At 38.8% G+C, this 25,564-nt stretch overlaps 1 protein-coding gene across 5 annotated transcripts in view; it reads right to left on the bottom strand.

The window, feature by feature from the left end:
- The window catches only part of GRM1 (glutamate metabotropic receptor 1), a 421,006-nt gene that overhangs the window by 67,698 nt on the left and 327,744 nt on the right, over positions 1 to 25,564 (bottom strand). For all 5 annotated transcript variants that reach the window (XM_058735553.1, XM_058735556.1, XM_058735555.1 and 2 more), the window contains exon 5: positions 4,679 to 4,925. In XM_058735553.1, the coding sequence (XP_058591536.1) occupies positions 4,679 to 4,925 (247 nt within the window). The remainder of the gene's footprint in view (positions 1 to 4,678; positions 4,926 to 25,564) is intronic.

The raw sequence follows: 25,564 nt of genomic DNA, 5'->3' as shown, positions 1-25,564 counted from the left end.
TCAAAAGAAGTGAGTTTTACCAAGTCTGGAACCTATTTTAGGTGCTAATAAAGCAAGAAATCTGAGAAACAGCACCTTTAATTAACAAGGATGTTGGGGATTTAGCATCTTGAGCACTGACATTTAAACTGGTCTCTTCCCTGATTAGGACAAACATTTCTGAATCCAAATAATCGGTGTCAGTTACTTCAGTTATTTCAAATGCTGCAATGGTACACTATGGCAACATCTACATTTAGAAACTCACACTGCAGCCAGAGGGTACTTTGGGGGCCAGACCTCATCATTTTCCAGCATGGGCAATGGAGAACATTCTCCAATGCGATGAAAAGAGCACAGGACTTGGCATTAGAATGCATAAGCTAGAATCTCTTTTCTAACATTTTAACAGTAGATTATACTACTTAGGAATTTCACTAACCGCTTAAAGGCTCACAGGGTTCTTGTGGGGATTTATTGACATAAGGCATGTAAAAAAACTATTTTACAACTGGGACAAATGCATACGTAAGCCAATATCACTATATCATTCATATTTGTATTACTATGAATGCCCTAAAATACTCTAGTTATTTCCATTACTGTACAAAAACTGGAGAACATCTTTATACTTGCACAGCTATTTCTCTCTCAGTCTTTGCAAATTCTCTGGCCTTCTTCAATCTTCTCTCCATGTTGCTCTTTACTCCGAGTAAACTATAACTCATTTGGCAGTTTCCCAAAAATGTATGTCTGACTCTCCCTTTCTGGTTTTGCAAAGCGGAATTCTCTCTGCTGTAATACCTACACAGAGTTCCCACCATGCTGCCCGAGAATAGAGAGGGATGGTCTCTTGCTCTTTGTGCTGGACCTGAGGAAATAAGTGGCAATTAACTAATATGCATTCCTCTTCCTCATCTTCCAACCCCCCACACCGTTACCTAATCCATTCTGGAATTCTTTCTCTCTATACCCTATGCAGACTCAGAGTCCCAGTCCAGCACTCTCAGGAAGCTATTGTCGACCTTAGTTGGCTTCCAAAACCTATTTGCTATAAATGTCTTAGTTCTTTATCTAGACAACTACTATCCTTTGTTGGCTTTCCTGCCTGTTCTTAATGTGCAAACACATTCTGCCACCCACAGGGTGGCTAGTGGCTTCTCCACATCCAAATTCTGGCAATTTCTCCAAAGGGAAAGGGAACTCTGGGAGAGGGAAAGAAGTTTTTCTTCATTTTCCAGAAGAGACCTTACCACGTGAGAAAGGAAAATGGCACACCTGGAGCATATTATTCATCTCTTTGTTCAGATTTTTGGCTAATAAATAAAAGTTCTGATTCTTCTTGTTGCTGAGCCATACTGACATGTTCTTCTTAGTGGCTCTCTGAGTGACACCCAAGTGGGCATTGATTGTGGGCTATCGGCCCCTATTCATCTTGCTGATCAATGATGCTAATACATACCTCCAAAATTTTTCCATTTTAAACTCATTATGGTTATAGAACCTGCTGTGAATGTTTGGTGAATAATTTCCATTTTTATTTCCCTTAATTTTTATGTTTTACCCCCTATTGTTATTGACTTTCCATACATACTTTCAGCGAAGGCTTTGGTGCAATGCCAGCTTTAGAGTATCTTTTTCCTATAGATCAGTTTCCTAAGACTTATTTCAACATTTGCTCTTCAAAAGGAGAGATCAATTCACACTTCATTAGCATTTAGAAACTGAAAAATTTGTAATATTTTGGTATGAAAACACACTTTCAAAAAGTCACAAAAGCTGGAGGAAAAAAAATACTGAAAGATACCAAGGGAAAAACATGAGATACTAAATAGAGCCTTCCCCTGTGCTATGTGTGTTAATGAACACCGCTCTTTTCTCTTGACCCTAGAGTCTCTTTTCAGCATGTTGGCATTTATTTGGAATATCCATATGCTGTAAATTACAATTTTATAGCACCCTCTCAATGCACTCAGTTTATGTTGCATGATGATTAACTAAAATAATTGCAAGAGGGACCAAAAGCATGAATGGCGGTATGAGAGGGGATGGAAGCAGAGGGAGGTGGTTGAGACCAAAACTGAACACAGATTAAGATGACCAGTTTCAAGCATGAGGAAATGATCCTTGGAAAGGGACCCAGAGGAAAGCTCATGATTTAAATATGTAATTGCACAGAGGAAAAACCAGCTAAAAGTGCGTGCCTATATTTTGGATAACTTACAAATAAAGAGATCAGGAGGAAACTCATATGTATGAAGTGTCTAAAATGCATCTGGAGGGGTGCCTGGGTGGCTCAGTCAGGTAAGCATCCAACTCTTGGTTTCAGCTTAGGTCATAATCTCATGTTCATGAGCTCGAGTGCTGTACCTGGCTCTGCGCTGGCTGTGTGGAGCCTGCTTGGGATTCTCTGTCTCTGTCTCTGTCTCTCTCTTTCTCTTTCTGCCCTTCTCCCACTTACTCTCTTTTTCTCAAAATAAATAAACAAACAAACAAACTTAAAAAAAAATTCATCTGGCCTTGTACTAGGCACATTGTATATATATATCCTCTTACAGAATCATGAAGGAAGGCTTCCATACCAAATCTGACAGTTTACAGATCCCAGTTTCCAGTGGAACCCAGGATTACAACCAGGCGCTTAAAGGGGGGAGTGGTCAGTGCTCTGAATCCCAGGTCCACTTGTTCCCTTTGGTACAGTTTCCTAAGGTGCCCAGCACCTGGAAGTTTTCCACATTCCCATGCCCTAAATCATTCCATCCACCCCACTCACGTTTTGATATAAATCTCCTCCTACCTAACTGCAGCCTGGAAGGAATCTGATAAATCCATCATTGTAATTGCTGACAATTACTTATATCACTTATCCTTCCCAGGGCTATTGGATTTTCACAGGGAGAATCCCCACAAGGCACTCTCTGAACACAGAACTTTGAGCTTATATGATAGGAAGAGACATGTCAAGAATTATTTAGGGTCAGATAGTCTTACAGTACCTCTGAAATGACATTAAGAAGGTTGCCAGAAAGTTTGCCCAATTTTAGGATTAGCTAAAAGGCAGGGCGATATGGCAGAAAGATTATAGGCCTCAGATCCAGACGGCACTGCCTCTACCAGCTACTTTCTACATGAATTTAGGTGAGTTTTTTAGTTTCTCTGACACTCAGTTTCTCATCTGTAAAAGAGGATAATGATATGCCTATAGCAATGAGGATTAAATGATTTGATGTTCCATTTTAGCACAACATATGCTTTCCTAAAATTTCTCATTCTGTAAAATCATATACTGAAAGATAACAGGGCTTATGAGAGAGAGAGACAGAGAAGAAAAAAAAAAAAAAGCCAAGATTGTGGGCATACTGCATAGCAGCCAAGCTGAGGGCCTTTTTCTTTCCTGCTGCAGACTTTAATCTTACCCTGCGATTCTGATTATCCCTTGCCTAGAAAAAAACATTCATGTGAACGAACATCAGTTTGTTTGTATGCCTGGAAAACTGCACTTTAAACTGACATCATTCTCTACCAATCATATGTGAGCTAACTGATGTTATAAAGGCAGCTGTTGCAGAACAGACAGCGTAAAAAATGATATGGAGGAAAATATACATATTAGTTAGGTTTAATTTTTCTTTGCTTCTTGGTTCTTTGGAAGCCATAAAGATTCGATACCAGAAAGAAAATTCTTTTTTTTTGTTTTGTTTCAGGAGACATATTAGCAGGAATATAAGTTAGCCTGAGAAGAGGGGATACATGAGGAGGATTTGGTACTCTTCAAATATTAAGCTCTTATTAAAATATTACACAACCAGGGAGGCCTGGGTGGTTCAGTCAATTAAGAGTCTGACTCTTGGGGTATCTGGGTGGCTCAGTCGGTTGAGCGTCCGACTTCAGCTCAGGTCATGATCTCAAGGTCTGTGAGTTCAAGCCCCGCATCAGGCTCTGTGCTGTCAGTTCAGAGCCTGGAGCCTGCTTCAGATTTTGTGTCTCCCTCTCTCTCTGCCCCTCCCCTGCTCATGCTCTGTGTCTCTCTCTGTCAAAAATAAATAAACATTACAAAATTAAAAAAAAAAAAAAGAGTCTGACTCTTGATCTCAGCTCAGGTATTGATCTCATGGTTTGTGGGATCAAGCCCCACATCAGGCTTTGCGCCGACAGTGTGGAAACTGCTTGGGATTCTCTCTCTCTCTCTCTCTCTCTCTCTCTCTCTCTCTCTTTCTCTCTCTCTTTCTCTCTCTCTCTCCCCCTCTATCTCTCTGCCCCTCCTCTGCTCACTTTCTCCCTCTCTCTCAAAATAAATAAGTAAGCCTTTAAAAAAGCATATTACACAACCAGCATGGCCTTCCAACCAATCAATGAGAAAGATGCTGGTCTGGTGTTAGCACTGCCAGAGAGGGTCCTGCCACCCAGGTGTCATCTTTCCAGTTTCCTGGGCTTGTACACATCCTGAGGGAAGGGCTGGGGTGATAGCTGGGTAGGGGGGATCCACTGGAAGAATACAGGATTGTGGGTTTACCAGTAAGTTTTCAATGTTTTATGACATAACATCCAACTGAGATTAGCCCTATCTTCTTATCTATTAAGTCATATCTATTCTCCTGACACCTGGAAACCATGGAACCAAAGGGACCAGAGTTGCCATCTGTCTACTCGGAGAGGGTCCCACGGTTATCTGAACCCAATACAGAACAGATGGCTTTACCTTCCAGGAGCATCCCCTTTCTCATCAAACCACACTTCTTCTCCAGACACACCAATGAATGTGGACTTGATGAGGAAGTCCAGGAGTTTGCTACCGTCGATGGGCTTCATGGCATCACAGAGGCCCACGTGGCCCGGGCAGAGGGCATGGTGCATGTTCTGTAACCCGTGAGCCATGGCGTAGATGGCGTTGATGACAAACCCCATCTTACTGTCCTGGACGTAGTTTTCTTCTAAGCTTTCATTGCCTGCAACACAAAAACAGACTGCTACCAAGGTTGCAGTAATGAGGTCTCGGAACGCATGTTTCATTCTCAAATGCTTTTCAGGGCTCTCAGAGGAAGGAAAAGCCAAGTCCACTTGTACAAGCCTTGTACTTGTGACTAGCACTAATTCTAGCTGTAAATAGCTTATTCAATTTTATTTTCTGAATTCAATAATGGTTTTATAACATATGACACAAACTCCATACAGGTGAAAATAAAGAACTTTCAAATATTGCAAGGAAATCCTTCAGGAGCAATGAAAATAACTCTTATTCTCTCTTGGCTCACAGAAACTTATATTAAAAGTCTCCCTAGATCACGGTACTGAAAAAGCATTTTTAATATCTTCTATGACAATGCACAATCTATAATAACTCAGTTTGCGCATTACCTAAGCCCTAATATTTTCTTTTGATGATTCGACTAATTTTTTTATATCTAGGGCCACAAGAATCCAGAGTAAGAACTAGATAGTATAAATATCTCCTTATATATAGTTGACAGTATAGAAATATTTGAATCAGATTTGCTGATTATTGGAAACCGAGGTAAATTGTTTCTTGATGGAAAAGTCATACTAGACATTTACTTTTAACATTTAACATTTACCTGTGAATTTCAAAAACCCTACAATCATTTTCACCTGTGTAACAAGTGATCTAAAGTTTCCCAATTGCCAAACAAGTTGCACAAGAACAGTATCAACTTAGATATGAGCTCCATATCAGAAGTGTAAATTTGAGGACTTATGTATGGATGAGAAATTCAGAAACCAACAAATCCAACTGGATTTGTTGAAAAAAAAAAATAACAGGTTTGTAAAACAAAATCGATTTGAAACATATCACTGGCATAATTGAGAGATGGTGCATTTAGTTCCAGAAACTTGCTTTTGTCTACGGTGGGCTTTTCCTCCCCTCCCCCACCCGGACTGATTGTTTCTGGGGGGTGGGAGGCCTATGGTGTGTGTTCCAGGTGCCAGAAGGTGGGAAAGGTGGTGAGTTTAGCTATTGATGGGACTGAGAACAGCACAAGCTCCCTTGCACCCCAGTCAGATGACCTCTTTGTTCCAGCCTAGATAGGCCACTGGACACTAAAGTTCCAGCCCGAGAGCAGCAGAGAAGTTAAAGAAGGTTGGAATGCTTATAAGAGAAGGTCAAGAGTCTTGATACTGATGTTGAGCTTGAGATGAAATAAGACATTTCTAAAAGTTATTTTTAAAAGCTTAACTGTTGGGTGGACCAGTTGGTTGAGCATCTGACTCTTGATTTCGGCTCAGGTCATGATCCCAGGTCATGAATCCAGCCCCGTGTCATGCTCCATGCTGAGCATAGAGCCTGCTTAGGATCTTCTCTCCCTCCCTCTCTCTCTCTCTTTCTCTCTCCCCTCCCCCCACCCCTCTCTACTCTCTCTTTCTCTCAAAAATAAATAAATAAACTTAAAAAAAAAAGCTTAACTACTTAGATATAGTTGAAAACGTGAAAAAGATACAGGACTTGTATCTACCCTAAGCATAAGATACAAAATACTGGGGCCAGGCTGAAGAGGGGAAACATTCAATTTTACCTCATCTTCCAATGTTGCTTAATAGGAAATTATTAAAAATGTGATTTATTAAAGTAATATTTTCTCATTTGAAAGGATATTTTCTGAGAGGAAATAAAGAGTATGACAGGCAGAAAGTGCTTTGAAATCAAACTACACAGAACAACTATAGAAAGTTATGTACAGCAGAAAGCAAACATCCTTGCAAAAACTGCTAAGTCATTAAAACAGGGTGACTTATGTTTGTTACCCAGAACCCTTGGCTCTTACTGTCAATTTCCTTTCCTTCTCTTTTATATTAGGGTATAAAGGAGATAAATTAATGTCATCTGTCTGGTGAGATTTATTTATTTATTTATTTATTTATTTATTTATATGTTTATTTTTGGTAGAGACAGACAGAGTATGAGTGGGGGAGAGGCAGAGAGAGAGGGAGACACAGAATCCAAAGTAGGCTCCAGGCTCTGAGCTGTCTGCACAGAGCCTGACATGGGGCTTGAACTCATAAACCATGAGATCACGATCTGAGCCAAATTTGGATGCTTCACCTACTGAGCCACCTAGGTGTCTCTGTCTGGTGAGTTTTAAACAAGGCTTTAAACACTGTTTGAAACTTCCAAGTGCTAGAGCTATATGTTAAAGCTACTAGAATTAGATATGTTACCAGGAAGTGAAGAAAGAAAGAAAAAAAAAACAGACAAAAACTGAGAGGCAAAATTAACCTTCACTGCAGCAGCCACTTAAAGGGTCTTAGTTAATACTAAAACCACCTGCTTCAAGTGGCAGTTATTAAAGTCAACCCAGGAGCAAAGTACAGAAAAATATGAGAATAAACCCCTGGTGTTCTTCATGGAAAATTCTCTTATCAGGTGCAAGCCTTATGACCACTGAGTTTGTTGTTTTTGTTTGGTAACTGCCATTAAAGATTTATTATATATTTTTTAAATTATGTCGGTGTCCCTAGTACAAATTTTTTAAGCCATGGTTTGTCTAGTGGACATATTATATCTAAGCATTGAGGCTGTAACTGTTCTTGGATTTCTTGAAAATCAGTAGTTTCCTTTTGAACCTTATTTAGGGTGATCATATAAGTTATTGTCCAAACTGGGTCACTTTTGAGAGTGAAGCAATATTATTCTGGCACCGGTGCAAACAAGACAGACTGGTCAAACAGTGACACATTTCTTGAGCCATGCTAGCCTCTAACTGTAGCTATTCACTGATGTTATTATGGGTAATGTATTACATATATAAAATACATGTATATATACATACTATATAATAAAAAATCAGTAGACTATTGTCAGTTTTAACTAATTTTAAATTTATCTAATGTTAATGGGAAATATACACCTTAATACTAGCTGCTATTTATTGGATTGTTTATAAGTGCTCAAATAACGAGTTCATGATAATCCCGCCAAATAGACATTAATCTCACCATTTACAAGTGAGGAAAGAGCAGAGGTATCCACATGCCCTCCTGATCCTTGTTCTTTCTGTTACACTCTGTGGCAATGTGGTTGCAGATACAAAAATCTGCAGAAAAGGCACTTTTCTGGTGGCTGAGGAGAGGGCATCTGCTGTGCACCAGTATCATTGTCAAGCTGGTTTGAGGCTTCTCCTTAGGATCCTTCTAGATGTGCACAGCTATCTCTCTGACTAGAAGTCCTGACACATAATCTTCTAACGGCAATCTATAACGAAGAAGCCCATCCTGGTAATATTTATCATACAGAGAGCCGGGAGGCTAGTAGGCACATGTTTTCAGGAAATGTTTGTAATTCACACCCCTTTCCAAAATAAACACCAACAGCTTGTGTGTTTTGTGTGAATCTGAAGCAAGCACATGCACTTCCGTACCCTGAAAGTCCACTGGCTCTGCGCATGAAGGAGGGACCACCATCAGGAAGAACTCTCTCTCCAGCTACTACCCCAGCTCAGTATGAACTAGCATTTGGGAAGGTGCAACATTAGAGTCCGAAAATTGGCCTTTACAGGACCATTTTCTTTGCCATAGCAACTGTCTCAGGTAATGTTGCAAGGATCTATCACTGAACAAACAGAATATGTAACAGGTTTTCCCGTTTCCCCCAAATCCTATATTTTCACGACCAGTGAATAGAGAATCCAAACTAATAATATTGTCACTTGGTGGGAAGGTGAAAACACGGTGGTTCCCTGGGGTTTAGTCCCTTTTCATAACACTAGTCTCAGAGTTTTTAGTGAGAAGGGGATTTTATGATTCATTTTTTCTGCTGTGTGCTAACTGTTACAGACCACTAGGGTATCATTAAATCATTACCTTTTCTAATATGCTAAATGGAAGAAAATAATTGTAGTTGCCTGTGTTTATTTACCTTCAAAAGAATACCTGTCTAACTACTTGAGTGGATTGTGCAAATAGCTGTCTTGATTCTAAGCAGTAATCTTGTTCCTACTGCTACGGTGCAATAAGGGCTACAAATTGCTTCCTGAGTGAGGCAGCACACAGGGCCTCCACGGGGGTAGCAACTGACTGTGTAGCTTCTGAAAACACGGTGGTCGGGACAAGGGTTGGCGATTCTGTCTGCTGCCAGGTAGGATGGCTACTCTGTAGAGCGGTGTAACAGAAAGACCTCTGCACCAGGCACATGAGCACCTGGAACCCACAGGCGGGTCTGCTAGAACACATTAACAGTACATTTCCCACAAGCCATGGAACTTAGATAAGGGTCTAGACCTCCTTGGGTCTCTGTTTTCCAATAAAAAAAAAAAAAATGCCACAAGTGTATCAGATTATCTTTCGAAGATCCCTTGCCCGTCTGAAGTTTCTATGCTTTGCTTTTCCAATTCTACGTTTACTGGTACTTGGCAAAGCCATTCGCATAGCTCATCTTTTTTTACTCTTTACACAACTGTATGAGATAAGTTTATTATCACTGGCTTACACATAGGAACACTAAAGTTAAGTCACAGTTGGGGAGAAACGTCTCTCTTCCCCTTCAGTTAATGCTTCTGTTGAAGAAACTCCCTATTAAGTATCACCTCAGATTTTTGACTCACCTAATGGGAAGAGAAGAGTGATTCATTTTATTGATGTACTGAGAACAAGAAACTGGACATGCTCAACTCCTCCCTTTGCTCTCTCCCTTGGAGCCAATGACCCGTCAGTACTCAAAGGTTCTGGTTAGTCACAGGCCTTGGGAAGATGTGGCTTGTCATTGTGCAGTCCTGTAGTTGGATAGACGGGTCCTAGTTCCAGGACCAAGTAGTGACAAGTCTATCTTGGCCACATATCTAATCTATGCCCCTAATCCATTTGGGTTTTCTGCTCTTCAGTTAGTTTTTTTTTTTTTTCTTAAATTAAAAAGAAAAAAATTAATTGAGGTATGTATAACTCACATATGGTAAACCACAGAAATCTTTACTGATCAATAAATGTTCACGGAAGTCCATACCCATGTGACTGCTGCCCAGATCATGACTTAGAGCATATTTAGAAGGCTTCCATTTATTTAGAGTTTCCTAAATTCATGCCAGTAACGTTTTGTAATTTTTCAGTAGGCGGAACCTAGGTATTTCGTTTTTATTATACTGCAATGATCGGTAAATTTGGAAGTTTTTTTGAAGTTATTTATTGCCAGTGTGTAAAAACACTCTTGGTGGTTGCATTTTGGTCTTGTATCCTTCAAGCTTGCCAAATTAATTTATTAATTCTAATTTTTAATAAAGTTTTTGAGTTTTCTAGTTATACAGTCACATTATTAATAAAACATATTTTATCCTCATCTGTTTTGCTTCTGAGTCTACTTCTTAGTCGACTCAAATCTGGGAAAGAAATACATTATTCCACAGAAATCCCAGGGTCCTAAACTTAAGGTCGCATAGCTAGTTAAGTACAGAGACAGTGGCCTCCAGAGCTGGACCTGGTCCCTGCCCAATAGCACTATGCGTGCAAGTATCAGCTTTATCTAACTGCTGGAGAAGTCCCATGACAGACGAGACATTTGTTAGCAAAAACAATCAGCTTGATTTTTTTTTCTGTGTTTTAAATTTTTTTTTTTTTAATGTTTATTTATTCTTGAGAGAGAGAGACAGAGACAGAGCATGAGCAGGGGAGGAGCAGAGCAAGAGAGGGACCCAGAATCCGAAGCAGGCTCCAGGCTCTGAGCTGTCAGCACAGAGCCCGACGCAGGGCTTGAACTCACGAACTGGGAGATCATGACCTGAGCCGAAGGCGGAAGCTCAACCGACTGAGCCATACATGTGCCCCACCAAAGTGGGACTCTTAACTGACTGAGCTACCCAGGTGCCCCTTCTGAGTTTTTAATAATGCTGTCTCAGATTGAATGCCCAAAGTGAAAAGATAAAGAAAATAGATCGAGAGAATGTTTAGCTCCAATAGAGTACTTTTGTTGTGGCTGTTCTATTTCATTAGAACCCCACCACTATGCATAAATCTAGTCATGTTGCCTTTTCAAATATAGACCCTCAGCATTAACTTCAAATTAAAAAGAAACAAAGAAAGTATTCTTCTATATCATCACAAAACAAAGAAGCATTTTGGGAAACAGTGGTAAACATAACTTTCCTGGAGAAAATATTCTTCAGATTTCTTGGTATTTGTAGCTCTGCATTGCCTCTCTATCTGAAAGCATTATATACTCAATACATGATTGGATAAAATCTCAATTCAGATCAAAATAGAAAGGGCTGTGTTATTGTATACTGATAACATATCAAACAAAGAAAATAAAATTCATATTCCTTTAAATGACCCAAATGTTAGATTAATTGAAGGAAGATTAATCAGGTCATTTTAAAAATAATGACCTCAAAGGAGTAACGTGCCCTCAATTTTTCTCGGAGACCTGAGCTGCTAAATTTTCTTTATCCTTTTCCAGAGAGCACTGGTGATGAGAGTCACAACTGTCCAGGCTTGTTCATGTTCATGTCTAGGATCTGTGAATTTTTGTTTCCTCTGACTCTATATTTTCCACTTTTCCCTAAAAAGTTTTGTTTGTTCACACCACAGAAAAAAATATTTTCTGCTCAGTTTATTAAAACGTAAATTAACTCCTATGTAGGATGGAAGAGAAGAAAGGAAGCTTCGTTTAATCGAGCATATGTTATTATCACTGTTGTTATTAGTTGAATTTCTATTGCTTAAAACCCACTGGTTTTAACATATGTGAGCAGTACAGACATTTTTCTAAATACACCATCACAATCTATTGTTAAGAAAGAAACCCTCCACTTACATGACACATGAACTGTAGGCTCCCTGCAAATTAATGATAATATATATCAAGCCCTCAATTCCCCCAAAACACAATTGCATTTTAGCTAGTTCTTATTTCAAATAATTGTGGTGCATATGAAAAACAAATGAGAACAATTGCTGCTGTGTTTAAGTGATGCTGAGGACCAGTCAGTAACATTTAGTTGGACCACAGGGATAGTTCAGAGAAAATGAGGGCAGCTTGCCATATGCCTTTGCCTTTATTATTGATCTGGCAAAAAACACTGTCGTGGAGTTATAAACCACTCCCCCTGGAGTAACTAATCTTTGCAGGTCTGCAGTAAGCATTTGGCCAGTAATCAGAGAGATAAAGTGTGTTACAGAAGCTGGCTGCTTTAACCACCATGGGAAGTTAGAGTGTGGTTAAAATTCATCAGGAACCAACTCTCTCCTCAGCAACCTGCTGGGTCAGAATCCTTGCCTATTCCTCTCGGCCTCTATCAAACTTGAAGAAGGCATATCTATGTTCATAGCACCACTTCTACTTTTTTTATGCGTGATGGGAAACATGCTTTCTTTTACATATGTAAGGGAGTTCCATGATCTAATGGTATTCTGGCCTGTTTTGAGTTCATTTCAATGGTCTGTCCTTTTAAAGTACCTCTAGCTTTGACTGTTAAAAACTGAGAACAAACTGAGGGTTGATGGGGGGTGGGAGGGAGGGAAGGGTGGGTGATGGGTATTGAGGAGGGTACCTTTTGGGATGAGCACTGGGTGTTGTATGGAAACCAATTTGACAATAAATTTCATATATTAATAAAAAAAATTTAAAAAAATAAAAATTGGAAAAAAAATTAAAAAAAAAAAATAAAGTACCTCTAGCTTTGTGTTGCAGTGTTTGGATTAAACTAATATGTTAGGGTGGATTTTGCAAAAATACAAGAGCTATTTGTGAATATTCCACTGACCTCTGACTTATTTAATTAGGGCCTAACATAGCATTGTCTATTAGCCAATATTGAGTCTTATTTATTATAAAAACAAAACCATAAAATTGTATGACATTAGCATTTTAATTCTACTTTTATAATTGACTTCTTATTAATATAATACAGTATCTATAAATGGACAAAATACCATACATAAAAATGTACACTTTGGGACATATTAAAGAATTTCATATTCTTCAGCCTTTTCCTTGAAATTCATATCCCAAGTGGATAAGTTGGGAGCCTGGAATAGAAGCCTATCATGTTCTAAACAGACTCTGGGGTTTAAATATAGGTCATAAGGCTTATTACCCTACCTGTACCACCTAAGAATGAAATATACTATGGATTTTAATCCAGGGTTCACCTTCCCAGGTCACTATTACTGGATATTTTATGTTGATATTTTAAGTAGACAACAGTCTGTGTAGATAACAACACTATCTGTCCCAAAGTTGCAATTATTGGGATTTCTTGAGTGGCATATTGCTTTTTATGTAGTGTCTCCCAAGAGCATTTCTTAAAAGAATTGAATTTGGAATTCTTAAGGTCCCAGTAAGAACTCATGGCTAGTGAGACTTTAGTCAATATGTGTCACAGAAATTAGAAGAGCAGTTTCTAAGATTAATGTTGTCGAGAGCACACAGGAAAAGAATTCTTAGCAGAGTCTGTTACTAAAACCAATACAGGGTACAGACTTTATGCAAATTTTCTTGGATGTCAACTGTTCTGCTCAGGTTATGAAGGGCATATTTATAGAAACAAGAATGCCAAATATAGATTCTATAAGAAGGACCTCCTTGAGAGGCCGCAGGGCTGATCTGAATCTATTAAAATTATATTCAGAAATGGAATATAAGCACTATACTCATTGGCCAAATTGTTTCTCATGGAGCATAAGTTAACAATTCTGAAATAGCTGTACATGTACCAAGGTTGAACAAATAAACAAGTGTATGGCAGAAGCCAATTTTATCACAGTTGGAGTCAGAGGTTATAGATAAGCCTCTGTATAAATAAACCATGTGGTACCAGAATCATACTGAAGGAATCAGGATGAATTTAAGTTTAGCTTAATATAGATGTTGATAAGTTTATATAGAAAAAATTATACATATATATTTAAGTGTGGACTGGTGTACATATATTTCGCAGCTCAGTGGGCTGAAACATTAAGACCCCAATAGCAACAAGATACCCAGTGCTTGCTTTCTAATACCAGATCTTGGTTTCTAATACCATTCTCTAATAAAAGGAATAAGGACTCTTTTGGAGAAATAAACAATTGTAGGACTGCGGCAGGAAATATACAAGACGAGCCTAGAGCATATTGTAGTACCGTAAAGTAAGGAAGTAGTTAAAAAACAAAATAAGACATATATATGTCAGAGGGATACTAGAGCCAACTGAAAGACCACCCAAATGTCTTTCCCAGAGCTAAACCATTTAAGCAACAAAATAAATAATATAGTATTGAATTATAACCCAAAGTATAAAATATACTCAGAAGTCTGTGCTCTGGGCTTCTGGGTGGCTCAGTCAGTAGAGCCTCCGACTTCAGCTCAGGTCAAGATCTCATAGTTGAGTTCAGGCCCCACATTGGGCTCTGTGCTGACAGCTCAGAGCCTGGAGCCTGCTTTAGATTCTGTCTCCCTCTCTTTCTGCCCCTCCCCACTTGTGTTCTCTCTCTCTCTCTCTCAAAAATAAATAAACATTAAAAAAAGAAGTCCATGCTCATATACATAAATTATTAAATTTAAAAAAATAAATGGGGGAGAAGAATTCTAAAAAATTTATACCCTGCCCTCAAGAAGGTGGAGAATAATTTCACATCTTTTAAGTGTGGTGTACACTTAATGAATTGGTTTCAAAGAGTACAGCATTAAAAGGGGTATAAAAAGAGAGACGTGGTAAACACTTCCTTAACCAGATGATCAATGTTAACATCGTTGGTAATAAATTGATAGATAGAGTGTAATTTTTTTTTAATATTTATTTTTGAGAGAGAAAGACAGAGTGGGGGGGGGCAGGCAGAGAGAAAGGGAGACACAGAATCTGAAGCAGTCTGTAGACTCTGATATGTTAGCACAGAGCCTGACATGGGGGTCAAACACATGAACCGTGAGATCATGACCTGAGCCAAAGTTGGATGCTTAACCAACTGAGTCACCCAGGCACCCCCCACCCCCGCGTAAGGTTTACTTCTTATTATGTTGTATGAAGAAAGACACATCACCTCTGTGGTCTTCCTCCCCAAACTCATAATTCCAGTCTGACTATGAGAAATACATCAACCAAACTCAGCTTTAGGAACACTCTACAAAATACCTGACTAGAACTAAAAACTGTCAAGGTCATCGAAAACGAGAGATCTTCAATAATTGTCACAACTGAGAGGAGTCTAAGGAGACAAGATAAAAGAATATAATGTTATATCCTGGATGGGATGTTGGAGCAAAAAAAAGAAAACTGGTGAAATATGAAAAAATACGGAGTTTAGTTAATAATACTGTGCCAATGTTGGCTCATTAATTTGGGCAAAAGTAACATAGTGCTATGAAATTTCACAACAGTAGAAACTGAATGCAGTGTGTATAAGAACTCCCTGATATAAATTCTCAACTTTTCTTCAAAACTTTTCTAAACTACAAATTTTATTTGTTTTTAAAAATGTGCAAGAATTAGCACCAAACCTGATCTGGCACCAGATACAAAGAGATAACATGATCAAATGCTTGCTATGTGACAGGAACTTAATCAGGTGCTCTCTATATATTATCTTATCCATCTCACAATGACTTATGAAATTGGTGATATTACTATGTCCAGCTTACTAACAGAAAATCCAGGCACTGGTGGGTCGAATGACTTGTCCAAGATCATACAGCTGGATAATGGTGGTGACTAGCCTGACACTCAACTGGTATGATTCCAGCGTTCTTGCTCTTAAGTGTTAGGTTTCTCTGTCTCTTGCTTCGATGTAATCCAAGAGGGATATTGTACTCAGCAGGCTCATGGAAAGATGTGGCATTGCCACCACATTGATAAATGCTTGTGTGTGCAAAATAAAATTTGCCCTTGACTGTAGATTATGTAATCTATAAAGAGAACTTCCACATATTTCATCACACAGTGAGGTCACCGTGATTTATTTCACATGGAACATGTTGATATAGAGGCAGAATGTTTTGCAAGGCCCTTTCATATAGATGTTCCATGCATTTACTACATAAAGTTAAAGACAACAGACAAAAATTGTTTGATAAGAAACACACCACTAAAAATCAAGATTCTAGATTCTATGACCTTCAGACTGACCTAGTCACAAGAAACTATTAACTAATTTCCCAAGGTTTTATCTGAGTTCCCAGACTATTCCAGGGTCAATCCTTCTGGACACAATTGTTGTCCATGCACTTAGCTGGCAGTGTACTTAGCCATAGAGGTTAACTTAAAAATCTAATTAAACAAGTGGCTCTTGAAGCAGGCATATCATCTTGGTTGGTAACAACAGTTTGGAAGTCACAGGATACGAACAAACTTAGAGGAAGCTCTACTGTACCACAACGAACTCTCTCAAGCAGCATGCATGCTCTGTGCCTGTAGTTAACCTAGACTGCTAACCTAGACTACTGAGGTCAGGTGTTTGCAAACTGACCTTGCTCAAGCTTATCAAAACACACTCATCAAAAATGCATTGGAGGAACATATGGAATGTAGCACTGCTGGGCCAGTATTTCTGTTGACTGTGGGACTTTTTTAGTGCTTTATGGGAATTTTGCTTTCTAGGATGCCAGGTGCTACACCAGTTTTGGATGATGCCTCAATCATGGGATTCAGTTCTACTGAAGTAATTGGGCAACATATCAAGATTTTTCCCTCATGACTTCTAGTTATTCTTAGATAAGGGTATATTAAACAAACACAAATGTGGTCAAGATGATTCTTTGTCTATACTTATTCCTTGCTCATTTTTCTTGTGTAACAAAGTGGACTTTTTCTTGTGTAACAAAGCCAATTATTTTCAATTAGGACTTGGAATTGAGATGAGGTATATATGCCTCACCACCCCTTAATGAATCTATTTGATTCTCAAAACCATATAAAAAGGTGTCCAAATCTAGAGACAAGGAGGAGCACACTAACCACTAAGGTTCAAAATTGAGATAGCAGAAATAATGGACAGCATTAGTCATTACCAAGGCTAGATTGAAGTAATGAGCAATGGATACCTGAACCTCATCATAAAGGTAGGAGAAGTCTAGGCTGAAATACTAGATTTATACTGAAGCTCATGTAATTTGACAATAATCCAGGATTTAGGTGTAAAATTGAGCGATAGTAGAACTCTTTCTCACTGTGTGTGTATTTGTGTGTGTGTGTGTGTGTGTGTGCACATGCACGCACACATATCCCCTTGTATGTTCTTGCACATCCATTGGGTTAAATAGCTACATGAGTGCATTCAAAGTATTGTACTTTTTTGAGGCCTGATATTCTGCAATATTCTTCAAATGAACTCGGCATAAAAAGAGGAAGCCTTCTTTTCCTTAACCCAAGGCTCACTGTGTTGTCACAGTACTCTGGGTGAGATTAAAAATATGGCATTAGTCCCCCTTTGCTGATTTCTTTCATAGCTAGAAACAAAAAGGCAGAAGTGGAGATTAATTCCATCCTTAACAAGGGATAAGAAAGCCGATGTAGGGATTACTTTGGTGAGAAATGAGCACTGGAACCAAGGCTTATACATTCACCCTGTATATGCTCAGAAATATTTGGGAAGGATAAACCAGGGAAGAGATTGATCAGCATGACACTGCCACATTGATCAAATATGACAGCTGCTTCTAGTGGTGAGGTCAACAGGAAACCCATTAAAAGCATCTTCTCTAAGAACATTTGGCATTGATTTTTCAGTTGTGCCCCCTGAAAGATCTCAGAACTATAAAGTGAAGGCAGCAGTGATTTCTTTTTCCTCTGCAACTGCTGAATCAGAATCACCAGGTATATCTACAACTGCTCATGTAGACTGGAACAGCATAAAAATGTATTTTTTTCAAGTTAGATTAGACCAGGAGAAAAAGCTTGTTTTGTGTACAAGGGATACTGTGGTTTATTGGTGAATTTCCATTGCCCCTGGCTTCTTTGAATGTGATGAAGTCACAGATCAGTTTGTATGCAAAGAGTAAGGATAGCTGGGGGCCATTGTGCTGCCAGAAATCCATCCACCACAACGCATCTCCTATTTCTACTGTCAATTGCAAAGCCACCATCGTATTGTCAGAATAAACTCCATCTACAATGGAAGACACCTTGCTTGTTTCCATGCAGTAATAAGAGTTATTTGGATAATTCTCTTCTACCTTATCTCACTATTTCTCATAGTGAATGACTGACAGCTCAGGAGTAGGATCATGGTCCAACTGAGGCTTGATTATTATTGATGATGACTAGAATACATTTGATAACATTCAAAATGAAACTTGATGTGATGACTATAAGCTATTACTTGAGATTATTGAATAAAAACTAACATAAATATAATATGAATGAAGTGTTTATTTAATACATTAGTCAAATTAGGAGCTCTGAATATCTGTAAAAATAATATAAGAAGCTGTGTATAAATGAATGTTGGGAAGTTTAGGCAATTATTTCAGTCTGAAGCAGTAAGTGAGAAAGTTCTTCAAATCTCTTGAAAGATAGAACCAAAATTATGTTCCATTTTAAGCTTGTGAACTGACTGTTGTTGGAAATGAATTGTTCAAGGCTCATATCCATTCGATTGTCTGAGCGAATAAAGATGTCAGGACGTGGAATAATAGGAATTTTTAATATCTTTTAAAATAAAATTTTCATGATAATTCAAGATTATGTATTCATTTAACCAAATAAGAATTTAATACTGTGGTGACTGCATTCTCATTCTGAAAATCACTCAGCCATCCATGGTGCACATTCCATATGTTGAATTCTGTGCTGCTTGTATATTTTAAAGAGTCCAATTGTGCAGACCCAACTCTAAGGACAAGGATTTAATCAATCATTGTAAAATTCCAGGGAGGCTTCATGCAGGAGGTTGCACATAAGACTGTCATTAAGCAGGTGTAAGAGTTAAAAAAGGAGAAAAAGGAAGGGGCTTCCTGCATAGCAATATTTACAGAGGTACAAATACACAGTGTGGAGGAAACACTAAAAACCTAAGCCTTTATTAACGTGGCTAATAAAGATACCAATAACACTAGTTGTTATTTATTGAACTTTAAACAGCTAGTCAAAGAGTTTTAGATGAAGCAATAAGGCAAAGAAGTCCCAACAGGCTTTCAGTACTGAAGTCTCAGGCTTCTTTCTGGAACTATCACTCCTTTTTAAAACTTATCTGCTAGATGGTTGTCCAGCTCTTGTGACTATTTAAACATGCACAAGCCCATGAGTCTTATTCTAACTCAGTGACGCACATGAGGGTCCTGAGAAAGATAGATAAGCTAAGCAGGCAAACAAAACAAAGTTAGTATTTTCCTCTAGTTAGTTGGGTCTTGGACTTCAAATCGAATTCAGAATTATACAGCCTGGGCTAAGCCACATAAAAGCCTTGTTAAATCTGAGCTTATTAGACCCAAGTCATTTCAACCCTACTCCATCTTTTCCATGTCCATTCAACCCAAATTTTCCTGTTCTCCAAACCTCCAAACTTTGACTTGGATTATATCACCATTGAAAAAGTCAACTTACACCATACCTGACAGAGCCCAGTAAAATGAGGCCATTTTCTTCCATGGTAAACATGTACCAGCAATTGGATAAAGAAATTTTGGTGCACCTAGACAAAGGTATATTATTCAGTGGTGAAAGAAAATAACTATTAACACATGAAGAGACATGGAGGTCACTTAAATTACTAAGTGAAGGAAGCTTATATAAAAAGGCTACATACTATGTGATTCCAACTAAGTGATACTAACTAAGTGCCATTCCGGAAAAGGCAAAACGATGGGATCAGTAAAAAGGTCAGTAGTTGCCAGGGGCTGAGGTGGATGGGGTGGGATGAATAAACAGAGCATAGAGAATTTTGAGGGCAGTAAAAACACTCTATGTGATACTATAATGGAGGATATGGGTCATTATACGTTTGTCCAAACCCATAGAATATACAACACCAAGAGTGAGTTATAACGTAAACTACAGACTTTGGATCATAATAACAGGTCAGTGTAGGTTCATAAATCATAACAAATGTACCACTCTGCTGGTGGGGGGTGTTGATACTAAGAGAGGCTCTGCCTTGATTAACTAATTTTGCTGTGAATCTGGAACTGTTTAACATATATATATAAAAACATTTATCTGTTGTCGTTATGAATATGGAATATGAAAAAGTTTTATTTCTCCTATTTGTACACACAGATTTGTTTCATTGTATATTTGATCATTTTCTTCGTACAAATCTTTTGCAATAAAATTGCTCACTCAGGTTGTTTCTTTAGACTCTTGATGCATAGTGAAAAAAATAGCTCTTCAAAAAAACTTGGGGTGCCTGGGTGGCTCAGTTGGCTAAGCATCCAATTCTTGATTTCAGCTCAGGTCATGGTCTCACGGTTTGTGGGTTCAAGCCCCAGTTCGGGCTCTGCTCTGACAGTACGGAGTCTGTTTGGAATCCTGTCTCTCCCTCTTTCTCAACCCTTCCCCGGCTTGTTCTCTCGCTCTCTCAAAAATAAATAAATAAACTTATAAAAAGTTTTTAAAAAGCTCTACCGTTTATTCTACCACCAGCTGCATATTTGAATGTGCATTTTACCATATCCTGACCAACAGTACATACTACCATTTTGTAAAATATTTGCCACTTTGATAGATGGAAATTATACTTTTAGTTTACTTTGGTTACTACAGTAAACCTTTCTCTTTATTTTTTTTTAACGTTTATTTATTTTTGAGACAGAGAGAGACAGAGCATGAACGGGGGAGGGTCAGAGAGAGGGAGACACAGAATCTGAAACAGGCTCCAGGCTCCGAGCCGTCAGCACAGAGCCCGATGCGGGGCTCGAACTCACGGACCGTGAGATCATGACCTGAGCCGAAGTCGGCCGCTTAACCGACTGAGTCACCCAGGTGCCCCTAAACCTTTCTCTTTATTGTGAATTTTGTGTTCCTGTCAGTTGCTTCATTATTTTTAAATTAAATAATATTTAGTATGTTTAAACAATCATAATTGTTTCACTCTTGTGAGTGTTGTTGTAAATAAATAAAAAAATATAAGTCTGATTTACCAATCACTATGCTCTATCTTTAGAACATGAATTTCTTGGCAGGAAAGTTTTTGGAAGCAGTGCTTTCTGAATTTCTGCCATAGCACACAGACCCCAAGTTCTGTGAAAAGTCCAACTGATGTGCAGGCAGTAATTCCAGGATCTGGGAAGCTAGCTTAATATCTCTGTCTTTGACGTTCCACATTTAGTTTAGCTCCTTTATTTTCTTTGTCTTATGAACCTTTTAGCAATATCTCTACCAAGTGAAGTTATTTTATTGAAGTGTTCAATTTCATTATTAGTTTGCCATATAATGGAGTGTACAATAACATTTGATGGCTTCTTATGATTTTACAACCTTTTGTAAATTCTTATTAGAGGAGGAAACATGGCAGAAGGTAACAGGCATAGCGAAGTAAAAGTATTCCTAGCTTTTCTAATACCCAGGCAGAACCTGGGAAATGAGAGACTTGGAGAGGGCAAGACTGGGAAGAGGGCTGTCACATTCTGCTGCAGAAGGCTAGTTTGGAGGCAGAAGGCTGTACACAAGGAGTATTGCCTGGGTTGCTATATCACACAGCTCTGGAAGGTATTCTCAGAGAATGCAATGATAATGGCACCCCTAGAGTTCTGAAATGTCAAAGTTCTTCCTGGAACTAGGGAGAGGGTTAGCTAAATAAATTAAGCAGGAAAGGGAGAACGCATGTTGGGATTGTGGAAACAAAAAGTCATGGAAGAGCCATGTAGACATCTGAAAACCAACAGTGGCCAGAGATGGTACCCTGTTTATTGATTGATTGATTGATTGATTTTTTGAGAGAGAGATCATGAGAGCATGAACAGGGGAGGGGCAAAGGAAGAGGGAGAGAGAGAATCTTAAGCAGGCTCTATGACCAGTGTGGAGCCCAACACAGGGCTCAATCCCACACCCATGAGATCATGACTTGATCTGAAATGAAGAGTGAGAAGCTTAACTGACTGAGCCACCCAGGCACCCCAAGATGGTACTCTTTTAATGGATAGGCTCCAGGGAAGGCTCCAGGGCAGAACAAGTTTTTAAGGAACTATGGTCAAGGAACTTCTAGGGAAGGTACTCAAACACAGAAATATGGAGAGTTAAGTAATGGATTGGGCAAATGATAAAGCTGGGAATTCAAGACTAGGGGGAGTAAAGGTGATTCTTGTTGAGTTGAGAGATGTAGCAGATACTATTGGTGCCAGACCTAGATCACATTTCCCAGCCAGAATACTCATAGCCCTGATATGCTGATATCACCCTCCAGCTATCTCCCTCTATGAAGAATTACTCTCAAAGAACTTGGAAATGCCTCATCAGGAAGGCCGCACTCCCCACCACTTCCTCTGCCCACTAGAAGAACTCAGCCAAATGACTGACTGACTCTAAAGTTCAAAAACTGCCCTCCCCCTTGTTAATTCTGTGGTCAATCTGTATTCCAGGGCATACTTATGGGATCAAACTGAAACTTCTCTCCAGCTGGGAAATTGATAGCTTATCCCCCAGCCCTATGCTGATTCCAGCCCTTTCCTTCTCTTGAGAATACAACTCAGTAAATCATTAGCAAAAGAATCTCTGCTTCATGCTTTGCCTCTCAGGAACTCAAACTAGTTAGGATAGGTGGCTTGGAATCCACTAGACCATAGTTAATAAACTCAAGATTCTAAAAATCTTTCCAACTTTTCCATTCCACATCAGGATTGATTATGAGGCACTTTTCTCAACTACTATCAGCTTTGGACTGATATGCAGATTCCTGGCTTTCATCATAGATCCACTAAAAAGAGCACCTCCATTGTGAGGCCCAAAGCATGCTGGGAGAATCTCATGCACTTTAAGAGTAAAGAGTAATAGTGATGTTCCAGGGCTTAGAGTAAGAAGTTTATTGATAGAAATCAGGTCGGTGGGCAAATGAAGAGAAGTGGACTGCAGAAGCTAGGCACCAGGCTGAAGCAGAAGTTGAGGGTTGAATACACAGCTAACACAATGTATTTCAAATAAGAGGAAACTCAGTAGTGAAAACAACTTTCCCAGAGAGGGATTCAGAGCCTGGAAGTATCTACTAGAGAATTATGTGTACTTTGTTAGTTTTCTGTCACTTTCTTGACCTTAGGGATCCTCCTTATGAAGTGGAGATAATGAGGCCTTCTACTTAACAACTTATACGTATGTCATGGAGATAGACCCAAACAAGGTTCTAGGTGCTTTAAACCAGTTGAAAGAAGGGATATTACATAAACACGAGTTTTAACACCATTAAGACCTTCTTGGATGAGTTTTAAAACCACAGCCAAGTTTTGAAGCCTTACAATATTCATGAGGCTATAACAAAGTTCAAGAGGCATCAGATTTAATCTTCAAAATGTCAATGAAAGGGATTTCTTATTCGATTTCTAAATTATTCCTAACTTAAGGCAGATAGTACGTACAAGATTTCCATAACTGGAGACTCATATTAGCTTTAAGAGTAAGACTGCATAATGGATAAGTTTTCTCATTAAATTTTGGCTGAATTTCAAAGGGAAAAAGCTTTTCAAATGAAGAAAAATTCTTTACACAGGAATTCAAGCAAAGATGAGGTCTGGTCATCTATCACCAGGACTGTGGAATGTTCTTGGGATGAGAGAAAATAAGGTTGTCAAGACAAAGGCCTCAAGCTTATAGTGATTTATTAGTAGAAAACAAGGCATCATGACACGCTAATAGCATGTGAAAATGCAGGTGATGACACATCAGGTGCTTTTCACCACATCTAACCATTCCAGTACAGCATTGCCACTTTCTCTAGAACTGTTCCACAGCTAGAAAGACATAAGCTAGTGGGAAGCAATGTATGAGAGAGTATAGATTTTCATTCTGGTCTTAGCTTATTCATACTGACCAATGTAACTGTAACTCAGTAATTCTGGCTTGGACTTCTCCAAATATATCCAGGAAAAAAAATAGGGTCAACTTTCTAGACATTGTATAAGAAAATTTACATGGTACTCATGTTGTGTAGCTATGCACCAGATAGCTAATGTTTCTGGGTCCAGCTTCATCATTTAAAAAAATAATTTGGATTCTAATTATTCCCAGATGTTTGTATTAAAGATCATCCATAGGTTGAGAATGGGGCCACTCAGTTATCCATGACTGTCACAGGCATTCTGGAGACCAGCAAGGATGACTAAAGAGTCCAACATTCTGGTCACTGGTTTTCACTTTCTCATTCCCCAAACCCCACACTAGGGCTAGTAATTAGGGTCAGATGTACCTGTGTATTTCACTTCCTTACTTCTGTTCATTCTTGTTAGCAATCCTAATTAGCAGTGAAATAGCTAAAGGAGAAGTGAGCCAGAGAGAAAGAAGAGAAAAGCAGCCTGAAGAACAAGGATTTTATAATAATAATGTGTGATTTCACTTTTCCCCATTGTGTCTTTCTAGACTTAAAGGAAATAAATATTGGGAATAATTAGGGCAAAAAATATGACCAGTAATAAAACATGGATACAAGGATCAGCTCTTCAGGGTTTAGGCTTTTGTCTCTGGGTTCTTTGGGTTCACTCACAGCAATTGCAGCTATCTTTAGCCCCCATATCAGGAGAAGCTTAACTCCTTCCTGGGAGCAACACGTCCGTCCTCAGTGACAGGAAAGTTCTCTCATCAGGAAACCCGAGTATCTGCTATCAGCTAAATCCTACCAATGACAACAGATGATTTAGCACCCACGTTTGCTCACATTACTACCAGGAAATGTAGTAAAATCTATTTCTAATTCCTTTCCTGACCATCGCCCCAAATAATATGTACAGAAAAATATTTAGGTTTAATGAAGCATAGTTATCAATAAACACCACTTTTTTTTTTTTCCTATTTGGTAATGTAGAAAATAGATCCCACTACTGAGAACCATAACAGGGATGGGGAGAAACACTTGTCACTCATGTTAGGAGAGAATCCAAAACAAGTAAGCACATATTTGAGGCAGATCAGTGTCTGCTAAATGTCATAAACAACTACTCTGAGAGATTATATTCCAAGCCTATTAGATGGCAGGTGTTGCCAAGATCATTTAACTGAAATCAGACAGTGTTTTTTAGAAATATAATATGCTCTGGAAATAAAGAGTAATAGCTTTTAATTTTTCTGGTAGGCAGAATGGCCCCCTGCAGATGTGCAAATATCTGGAACCTGCAAATGTTATATTATATGGCAAAGATACATTGAAGATATAATTAAGGTTAAAGAGTCTTAAAAATGAGGGGATCTTTTCTGGATTATCCAGGTGAACCCAATCTAAACCACACAAGCCTTAAAAGCAGAGAAATGTGCCAAAAGGATAAATTTGAGAGATTTGAAGCATGAGAGGGACTCTGCCCACCTTTGCCGGAGTGACCATGTGGACAGCATGAAAAAGTGTGCACAAAACTTACAGGAATAACTGCTGGCTGACAGGTGGCAGAGAAATAGGGACCTTAGTACTACAGCTAAAAGAATAGAAATCAGCCTACAACCTAAAGGAGCTTGTTTCCTATGAGATGCAATGCAAGACTCAACTAAGCCTTGCTACACTGAGCCCTCTGACCTACAGAACTGTGTGATAATAAGTGGGCATTATT

The sequence above is a fragment of the Neofelis nebulosa genome, chromosome 6 (assembly GCF_028018385.1).
Source record: "Neofelis nebulosa isolate mNeoNeb1 chromosome 6, mNeoNeb1.pri, whole genome shotgun sequence".
NCBI classification, from domain to species: domain Eukaryota; kingdom Metazoa; phylum Chordata; class Mammalia; order Carnivora; family Felidae; genus Neofelis; species Neofelis nebulosa.
This window is presented reverse-complemented; position numbering and strand designations above follow the sequence as displayed.